Here is an 11,062-nt window from a genome sequence, read left to right on the forward strand (position 1 = left end):
TGTGCTGCACACATCTGAATATTTGGGTTGAACTGTTCTGGAACAGTGTTGTAAATACAACTTAACCACTGATTTCTAGTTGTGTCCTCTTTTGGAAGACCAAACAAAGTATTTTCGCTTTCGCAACGAAACACACAGCGGCTTTACAACATGGCGGCGGTGGTGGCAGCAACAATAAAGTTATGCCTTCTTTCTTTGCGTGAACATTTGGGCGGCGTTATGCAAATCCACCCACATTGTGATGTAGACATGTGGGGGCGTGTTAGAACAAGCCATTTTAGGAGGGCGTGGACGAGTCTTAACTTTTATAAAGAATATCTCTTTGGGTTTGAGACTTTAGTCTTTGCAACTTTAGGGATCTTATCTATTCACGAACAGCTTGTATCATATGACCCCTTTAAAAATTATTATGAAGACACTCAGACAGTGTTAAATATACTCAATCATATGTATTTAAGGTGTAAGGAAAGTATGTTTTTACTTCATGGTTACGACACAACATATTTAGTAATTCAGTAAAATAGTAAAGTTTTCAAGATTTTTCCTTTTCTTTATCATTGACACTCTTATTTTTTGTCTTAAACATGCGTGACCCTTAAACAAATCTCATTGGTTGTTACGTTTCACAACCTTGCCATTTTTGAATATGCAGAAATGCAAATGATTCGAGAGCTCCAGCAAAAGGGAAGATTTTCAGTGGATAATAACTCAAATTTCATTCTGTTCCTCACACAAACCTATCATATAAATTCAGAAGAATTTTAAGACAAACATATTTTACTTGGGAACATTCCCATTTTCCTAAAACCAATGAAGCCATGGTTGAGTTGCGAAACATCTTCAGTTAACTTGGAGAAGGTCCAGCTGTTGAAAGCTGTCAGAATGTACAGTTCTACAGGCCATATGATCCTCGATGACACAAACAGACAGAGGAAATGGAAATCCAGAGATTTACTGGTTATTGCAGCGGAAGAGTGTGAAATGTAGCAGGACAGGAAACGAGGGGCCATGAATGCACCTAGAGAAGTCTGTGAATGTATGGTTTAGGACAGAGTACGGAGTAAGAGGACAGAGATCTTACCCATGAGAGATACAGCAGTCAACTGGACCAAAAGCCTGGGAATACCAGAGGTGACCTCCTACTTAATTAAAGATATTACTCTGTTTATTCTTATTTTTGATGTTTATGGACCCCCAAAGCACGGTCCCACTGAAAAAAGCAGATGTTTAGTGTAAGAGCAGTAAAGGTCTGCAGTACTATTAGGGCAATTGTGCATTGCTTCTTAATGTACAAGCTGCAGATGTTCCAGTTAAAATACTGTAATTTGTACTGAAACTATGTTGCTTAACCCTTCCTTTACAGTTTCATTACCATAATGAAGAAAAATCAGTTACACTTTACAATAACGTCCCATCAGTGAATGCAACTAGAACGAGTTATATATTTGTTACAGTATTTATTATTCTTTGTTAAAATTAGTTAATAATTATACAACTGTTCATTGTTAGTTAATGTTAGCTGTGGTCCATTAAATAATGTTAACAGATACAACTTTTGATTTTAATAATGTATTAATAAAATGTTGAAATTAACTAAGATTACTAAACACTTTAGCAGTATTTTTCATTGTTAGTGTGGGTAACTAATGCAGTTAACTAATTTTAACAAATGAAACCTTTGTAAAGGTAAAGCATTAAAAAAAAAAACGATATACGTAAGATAAAGTCGTTTCTCCTAGTCAGCAATAGAGAACGTCTCGGTTACGTATGGTAACCCTCGTTCCCTGAAGGAGGGAACGGAGACGTCACGTCGGATGACCGACGAATTGGGATCTCGCTTAGAGAGACCAATCTACTTCGAGTGTAAACTAAACGAGCCAATGCACATTGGCATGCGATTATTGCATCCAGCTGCCGCTGATCACAGTGTGAGTATAAGTAGGCAGCAGATGCAGCGCATATTCAGGTTTTCGCTGAGGAGCCGAGCCGGTGACCCGGCCGCTCAGCGGTGGTACAGGATGTGATCAGCGGCAGCTGGATGCAATAATCGCATGCCAATGTGCATTGGCTCGTTTAGTTTACACTCGAAGTAGATTGGTATCTCTAAGTGAGATCCCAATTCGTCGGTCATCCTACGTGACGTCGAGAGTGACCGACTGAAAGGGAACAAATAGAGACTTTCACTTCATTTAGAGACTTTAAAGGATTTGCTTAAAACTTATATTTAGTAAAACAGTTTTTGAGAAGAATAATTAATACACTAACATATATTCAAGGCAGGGTCAATGACAAATAATGATAGAGAAATAGAAAAAAAAAAATCCTTTAAAAAATGAGAATTGTCATTATTATCACCCTCATGTCATTCCCATATGTAAAACAAAAGAATATATTTAAAAATATATATTTTCTATATGTTCTTATACCAATGAATGAAAGTGAATGGGGTCCAGTTTTAAGCTTTTATAATAAGCCATTATATTAAAGGTATATATAGTTAAGATATTATAATAAAGATTCCAAAACGGGGTTTCCGTGGTGTTGCCATAGAAGAAGATTTTTGGTTTCCCAAAGAACTTTTCTGTGAACAATTCTTAAAAGAACCAATTTTTTGTGTGTGAAGAACATTTAAAAAAAAAATTCTAAAGAAGCTTTTTCTACTATAAAGAACCTTTAGTGGAATGGGAAGATTCCATTGATGTTAAAGGTTATTCATGAAATCACAAATGCCAATAAAGAACCTAAGGAACACAGTGAAGAACAGTTTGGCAGTTAACAAATGGAATTGCATTAATAAATGTGGAGAAATACAACTCTTTGTCTTGGCTAATGTCTTTTTCTCTCTCTCAGGCCTGGAGAACGTCACAATCCAGTTGAACCTTGAGGCAGAGTTCCACTTCACCCACCTCATCATGACCTTTAGAGTAAGTGCTGAGGGGACAGTCAACTGGTGAAGTGTGTTTTGGGGGGAAGGTGTCGCCACGATTTGCGGTCATTAGGAGAGAATGTGGGAAGGGAAGGGGGGTTGATGTGGATTTTGCTGGCAGGAGGGGAAGTGTTGCTCAGTGTGTGGGAGCCGTGGGAGGTCTGGGATAAACCCAGCTGTGTAGCCGACTGAGACGACTGGAATGCTTCAGCTGAAGATTACAAATTGAGATGTCATGAAACTAGTAACGACATCAGGGCTAAACACTATTAATAAAATAAAGACTATAAAAATATTTTGTTAGTTGAACTTGAACTGAATGAATGTTAACTTTAATAAAATGAAATGTAAAAAAACAACAACATATAATTATTTTAATTCAGCTAGTTGCCAAACCATCATTTCGCATTTTCATTTGGTTTAAATTGAAGTAGTAATTAGTATTAAGTAGTAAACTCTCTAATTAAAAAAACTAAAACTGATCAATAAAATTAATGGAAACTATATAGACATAAAAAAATTATAACAATTTCAAGAACACACAATAAAATTACTAAAACTTGAACTAAAATTAGTGAAAACAGAAAATGTAAAAAAAAAAAAAAATCACAATATTAACAAAAACAGTAACTTTGACACTAAACAAACACATAATATAATGCTACCATATCAGTCGGTATGTTTTTCTGCATAAGAAATTGTAAGCAAATTTCAAAATAAATATCAGCTTTTACACTAAATTATAATGTTGAGATGCCTAAATTCACTTGCAGCATTTAAATAGATTTATTTAACTTTTTAGTGTTTTATTTTTAATCACACACACAAAAAAAGTATTTTAATGTCATTCATTTATCAGTCATTGGCTATAACATGAAAATAATTATAGGATTATTTTATAGGCCAGAATTTTAATATTGATGCATTTTTAAAAACCTATTATATCCTGAATGTCACATTTCATCATGATTTAGTGGTATTTTTAATGTGCGCATTAAAACACTTTCATTTTCATTCTACTAGTAATTAAAAAATGGGTAACACTTTATATTAAGGTAGCGTAGTTACATACATTACATGCAATTACTTTAGTAATAACATGGCATAATTTCAAGCAGCTAACCCTAACCTTAACTCTATAGTACATACATGCAGTTAATTAATATTACTGAGTACCTATTTGTGTAATTACACTGTAATGTCACCTTAAAATAAAGTGAAACCAAAAACAAGTATAGATATTATGTAATATTGGAATATCCATATTGGAAGTATCGATCCCAAATTGACAGCGTGCTCTTATGCTCCCTATCTAGACGTTCAGACCTGCTGCCATGGTGATTGAACGTTCTGCAGACTTCGGGAAGACTTGGGAAGTGTATCGTTACTTCGCCTATGACTGTGAGGCCTCCTTCCCCATCGTCTCTCAAGGACCCATGACCAAAGTGGATGATGTTATCTGCGATTCTCGCTACTCCGACATTGAACCCTCAACAGAGGGTGAGGTGAGCTTTGGAAATGCACCGCACTTCTGGTGAATGCTTGCTTAAATACTGGACTTTCCATTGACTCTTGTTGCTTTGGGTTTTGAAGGTCATCTTTAGGGTTTTGGATCCAGCCTTCAGGATTGATGATCCTTACAGCCCCAGAATCCAAAGTAAGGACACAAACGAAAACATTTTGAAATACATACTTGTCATTAAGGGTGTGTTCACACTTCTCATGTTTGGTTCGATTAAAACGAACTCTGGTGCGATTGCTCTGTTAATGCGGTTCGTTTAAGTGTGAACGCTGCCATCCAAACCCATCTTTTTAGTGGTCTCGGTCCACTTCCAAACGAACTCTGGTGCGGTTCGAATTAAATATGAACGCAACACGGACCTAACACTTCTAAATGAACCAAAAACAGGAAGTAATGACAAGATGCGATGCTATGCGACATGATTTGACGACGCGGAATGAGCGGCGTATCCAAAACAAAATGAGCAGAGAGCAAACGTGGAACAACGAGGAGGTAAAGTGCCTTTTATGAGCTCTTCGTGAGTTCGCAGGTGGTGAAAATAAAATCATAAGTACATGCAGCAATTAACACACTTAGTCCAGCAGATGGCATTAGGTGTGTTCGACTAGATGTGTCCGATCGGAGAATGGGTACTTTGATGTCATACAGTTTGGTCTGTGCAGTGCTGCTTTAAGTCAAACACAGCTTTTGTTTGGGGTTTTCGGTGAGTTCCGGCGCGAAATATACGTCATTCAACCCGACCAATCAGGTTGTGAACGTATCACTATGCCTTTAGGTTCGGCATCTTTCGGTTCGCTGTCAAAAATGCCAGTGTGAATGCTTAATGGACCAGGAGCAAATGTATCGTATTCTTTTTTGGTCCGGACCAAATGAACCAAGAGAACCGAACTACAAGTGTGAACACACCCTAAGTGGCCTAATAGTCCAACCAAATTGCTGTATTGCTAACTTCTTGCTTCCTATCATTTATAGACATGTTAAAGATCACTAATCTGAGGGTGAAGTTCACTAAGCTGCACACTCTTGGGGACAATCTTCTGGACTCACGTATAGAGATCAAGGAGAAGTACTACTACTCAGTCTACGACATGGTGGTCAGAGGAAACTGTTTTTGCTATGGTCACGCATCTGAATGCGCCCCCATCGATGGAGCTGGAGAGGTCGTGGATGGCATGGTGAGTTTTATGCCATGCAAAAGCCATGTGCTATTGTAATTTAAGTTATTAATAATTGTATTTTTATTAATTTTTTTATTATTTTATGTTTATATTTTATTATTTTTACATTATTTTATATTTTAATTTTTTTGCACAATTAATTATTTATTGTTATATTCTAATTTTACTAATTGTTTATATGACTATTTTCAGTGTATTACTCCAAGCTCCATTAAACACTTTATACACTTTCTCCAAAATTTTTCCCTCCAATCACCACAAACTGACTTAGCAATCACATATGAGAAGAAATTATGAAAATTTAATGCAGTATTTTACCAGAGTGAATTGTAGATAAATAAAGCAATTTTAATACAAAGTAGTTTTTGATTTATGCCACGTTTAAAGGCAGCAGACCTTTTTGTGGCTTTTTAAACCTCTGCTTTGAAGAAAACATCTCGCACACATTTGTCAAGGGAAGAAATCGTTTGAAGTCCCATCACAGTCTGCTGCTAATTCAGTTTGGATCTGTTTCACATTAGTATGAAAGTATGCGGACCGCCTTGTGGTTTCATTATTGAATAGTTTACAGTCCAAATAATCATGTGGCAGGGAAAATGCATGCAGAGTCTCTTGTTTACAAACCTTTTTTGGTTTTGTTTCATTTATGTCTGAAGTTGTAGTATGTGTTTCTGCAGTTTTATATCAGTGATTTTTAGAGCCATAGAGGAAATACACCAAAGGAACGAGGTTCCTGTTTAGTCTGCCGTCTCCTCTGTTTACAGTCTGTCTGCTGTGAGATGCGTCTCAGACTGTTGCAGCTCTTACAAAAGTAATGAACAGATATTACACCCAGATCTCAATCTCACAACATTTTTATGTGCAAGAATTTCATTCAAAGGCACTGAAGTGACTTTAGATCATCTCCAGGCACAGAGCAGTTCTGTGAAAGCTCACAGTAGGGGTGTGCATATCACGATTTTTAAGGATTTTTGATCGTGGACGATTAAAATGTATCCACGTTCTGCTTTTGAAGAAATATCGCAGTATTGGGCTACAGCACATGTTCTATCAGTTGCAGTTCTGGCGCCTCCGTCTCAATATACTGTACAGCGCGACATACATTTACATCAAATGTTAACTCAGCAGTAGAGTTACACTCACGGGACACTGCACGTCACAAAAGTACATTATTTGCATGTGCTTTAAAGCCTTGCTGGTTAAACATTTCATTTGCGCGCTATTCTGACATGCTTTTTCTGAGAAAAAGCCTGTCAAACAGCGCCTGATTACTGGACTAAATGATCTTTTGCGTCTGATTGCGCCAATACTGTCAAAACCTATATGTAAATAAATAAATAAATATATATAAAAGGTTTACATATAAACACAGTTGGTTATGTCTAAAATCAAAGTAAACAGTTGAGAGAAAAACGGATGCGTGTCTGTATATTAGATGCATGCAGGTCCTAAAGTAACAGCAGACTAATAGGACTAAACATGCCGTTTGTCATTAAAGGGATAGTTCACCCCAAAATTAATGCTACTGCTAAATATACCTACTGTACATGAAAAATAAAGTACTGTTTGTTTTATTTGTACATTATGTGTATTTGTACTTTGTATCTTTGTTCTTATTTTTTAATAACAAAGATAAAATAATGACAAAGATTTTTTATCTTCTCCCACTTTGGCCTACATATCTGCCATTCTTTTTTATTTTACCTTTTGATACCTTTGTTTTTAAAATAGGGAAATTAATTTGGCTGTACCACTGTAAACTTGCAAAATAGTAAAACCAACATGACAAAGAATCGTGATAAAACCGTGAATCACAATTTTTCTTCAGGAAAATCGTGATTTGATATTTTTACCATATCGCCCACCCCTAGCTCAAATATAGACTGCATCTAGATCTGTGTCTGTGGCTGGACTGGAGTTTAATGTAGACCAGATGCATCCAGTATAAACATTTCCTGTTGTCATCTGGTTTATGGCTGGATTTGTAAACCGTTCTGAGCAGCTGTTTTTGTTGTATGAATAAACTTAACAAAACCTTCTAGGGTCTGAGTAGGAAATTAGCTCAAATTCATTTTGAGGACTTCTGTTTATAATTTGTCGTGCCTTTAAATATCCTGGTTCACATATAGTATCAATTTGATTACAATTATTTTGCGTGTTTTGTTCTTGGTTATCATTATTATGTCTGTTTTGCCGTAGGTCCATGGCCATTGTATGTGTAATCATAACACTATGGGTCTAAACTGTGAGCGCTGTCAGGACTTTTACCATGACCTGCCCTGGAGGCCCGCAGAGGGACGCAACACCAACGCCTGTAAAAGTATGATGCTCTACAAAGTTCAATTATGGGTCAATGAAAACTATTAATTCATTTAAAAATAACTTTTTTTATGACAGGGTTAGTTTAGGTTATAAAATGTCATGTTGTACACTCCCAAAACGTAGTGATATTTATGAATTATTCATAATTTATTTGTAAGGAAAAAAGTTATTTGAGTAAAAAAGATAATTTATTTGTAAGAAAACAAAACTTAAAAAATATATTTAAAAGCTTTATATGTATTTTCAAAATGTAATGAAAATCCACTATTACTTTTTACTTGATGGTTGCACCACATGACTTTTTTTAGTCATTAAATTTAAACTTTTCTTAAAATTGTATATAACGTTTTTTTTTAAACCATATGAAACCAGTATATTTTAAAAAGATTTACCTTGCAAATCAGGTGTTACAAGTTTCTTTTTGTAATTTTGTTGCTGCTTTATAGTTTTTAAACATTAGTATCATATTATTGTATCAGTGTTATTGCATGAGAGTTTCTAAACAATGTTTTGATGTTCTTTTTGTAGTACAACTGTTACTGCATTATAGTTTCTAAGGTAGTTTTGACATCAATATTTTAACTTTGGTACATTAATAACTCAGATACATTGGTTACACTTTATTTTATGGTGTCCTTGTTACAGTGTAATTATACATTTAAGTACTTAGTAATATGAATTAACTACATGTACTTACTATATGGTTAGGATTAGGGTTACTTGCATGTAATTATGCATAATTTATTATTATTATAATAGTAAGTACGTTTTACGTTAAGTAAAATAAAGTGTTACCGATACATTAAACTTTTTGTAACAGCACAGACATGTTTTGTAACTGTTGTAATGCTTTAAAACAACATAGTCAAAAATTCTTTGTTGTACAGTTGTTACTGCATTATAGTTTTTAAATAACGTTGTAGTTCTTTGTACAATTGTTTCTGCGTTATAGTTTTCAAAGTTGTAATTCTTTGCCATTCAGATATTACTGCATCATAGTTTTTTAACAGATTTTGACATTATTTGTCATACAGTTGTTACTGTGTTATAGTTTTTAATCTTCTTAATTATTTGTTGTACAATAATTACTATGCAATTGTTACTGCGTTATAGTTTTTAAACGTTGTAATTCATTGTTGTGTAATTGTTACGGTGTTATAGTTTTTAAACGTCGTAATTCTTTGTTGTGTAATTGTTACTGCGTTATAGTTTTTTTAAACGTCATTATTTGTTGTACAATTGTTACTGCATATAGTTTTTAAACATCGTAGTTCTTTGTTTTGTAATTGTTACTGCGTTATAGTTTTTAAACGTCATTATTTGTTGTGTAATTGTTACTGCGTTATAGTTTTTAAACATTGTAATTCTTTGTTGTGTAATTGTTACTGCGTTATAGTTTTTAAATGTCATTATTTGTTATGTAATTGTTACTGCGTTATAGTTGTTTAAACATCATTATTTGTTGTACAATTGTTACTGCGTTATAGTTTTTAAATGTTATTATTTGTTGTACAACATAATTCTTTGTTGTACAGTTGTTACTGCGTTATAGTTTTCAAACAACTTTCTCATAATTCTTTGTCGTGCAGTTGTTACTGCGTTATAGTTTTTAAACAACTTTCTCATTATTTTTTGTTGTACAGTTGTTACTGCGTTATAGATTTTAAACAACTTTGTCCTAATTCTTTGTTGTAGATTTCCTAGATAACATTTCTTTGGTTGTTTCACAGAGTGTAACTGCAATCATCACTCTGATTCCTGTCATTTCGACATGGCCGTGTATAAGGCGTCGGGTAACGTGAGCGGCGGTGTGTGCGACGACTGCAAGCACAACACCATGGGTCACAAGTGTGAACAGTGCAAGCCGTTCTTCTACCAACATCCAGAGAAAGACATCCGCGACCCCAGCATCTGCGAACGTATGTGTCCCCTCTCATTTCCTCTCCTGTCATTTCCTCTGAGCTTTTTCCCCCCTTCAGACGACCGCTGCTCCTCTACCTGTCTGGTCTAGTTTGTGACGTGAGTCTGGTTCAGCTGTTGCTTTGTTCATCTGTGCTCGTGCAGATTTGGGAGCAGAAACACCTGGGCTTTGAAGTAGTCCGTTACCACGGGGCGAAGCGCCGCCCTTCCTCAAACCACATGTCTAAGGCTTCACATTCCTCTTTTGTTGTGGTGACTGAGGTTTTTCAGTTTGAACTCTTTGACCACAAAGCAGAAATGCGGCCTGTGAACATCAAACTTTGATAACGGCTTACAATACAATACAATTCATTAATAGTAATCCAACAATTAACATGGAGTAATAATAAAAATGCCTTTATAACATGTATTAATTTGATTAATGTGCATTTCTATATGCATTTTTAGCGTTTCAAGTTGTATAAATTAGTATTAATTAATAAATTTTAAACAAAAATTAATTAAACTATATATATACAGTATATTACTTTTTTTAACAGTGCAAACATGTTTTGTACAGTCGTGGTCAGAATTATTGGCACCCTGAAAATAAATCTGCATTGTTAATCATTTTGATCTTTTATTTTAAAAAATTCACAAATATCTAACCTTTCATTGAACTAAAACAATTGAAAATGGGGGAAAATCTCATTATGATTTTTTTTTTTTCTCAAATACACATTGGACACAATTATTGGTACCCCTAGAAATTCTTATGAGTAAAATATCTGTGAAGTATATTCCCATTCATATTTACAATTTTGAGCATACCAGGGTGATTATGAACATGAAATTATCCAGCCATGGCTTCCTGTTTCATGGGAATATAAATAGGAGGGAAAGCAAAGGCCAAATTCCCTTAATCATCCATCACAATGAGAAAAAGCAAAGAATATATTTCTGATGTGCACCAAAAGATAATTGAGCTTCACAAATTAGAAAGTGACTTTAAGAAAATTCCCATTTCCACCATCAGGGCAATAATTAAGAAATTGCAATCAACAGAAAATGTTACAAATCTGCCTGAAAGAGGACGTGTGTCTATATCGTCATAATGCACGGTGAGGAGGAGAGTTTGAGTGGCTAAAGACTCTCCAAGGACCACAGCTGAAGAATTGCAGAAAATAGTTGAGTCTCAGGGTCAGAAAACCTTAA

General features: G+C 34.9%; 1 protein-coding gene across 1 annotated transcript in view; it reads left to right on the forward strand.

Moving 5' to 3' along the window:
- The window catches only part of lamb1a (laminin, beta 1a), a 39,648-nt gene that overhangs the window by 3,011 nt on the left and 25,575 nt on the right, over positions 1-11,062 (forward strand). The window contains exons 4-9 of the mRNA XM_016452487.1: positions 2,851-2,924; positions 4,243-4,431; positions 4,520-4,583; positions 5,421-5,623; positions 7,826-7,946; positions 9,679-9,867. Of these exons, the coding sequence (XP_016307973.1) occupies positions 2,851-2,924; positions 4,243-4,431; positions 4,520-4,583; positions 5,421-5,623; positions 7,826-7,946; positions 9,679-9,867 (840 nt within the window). The remainder of the gene's footprint in view (positions 1-2,850; positions 2,925-4,242; positions 4,432-4,519; positions 4,584-5,420; positions 5,624-7,825; positions 7,947-9,678; positions 9,868-11,062) is intronic.

This window comes from Sinocyclocheilus anshuiensis, unplaced genomic scaffold, assembly GCF_001515605.1.
Source record: "Sinocyclocheilus anshuiensis isolate Anshui unplaced genomic scaffold, SAMN03320099.WGS_v1.1 scaffold807, whole genome shotgun sequence".
Taxonomy (NCBI): domain Eukaryota; kingdom Metazoa; phylum Chordata; class Actinopteri; order Cypriniformes; family Cyprinidae; genus Sinocyclocheilus; species Sinocyclocheilus anshuiensis.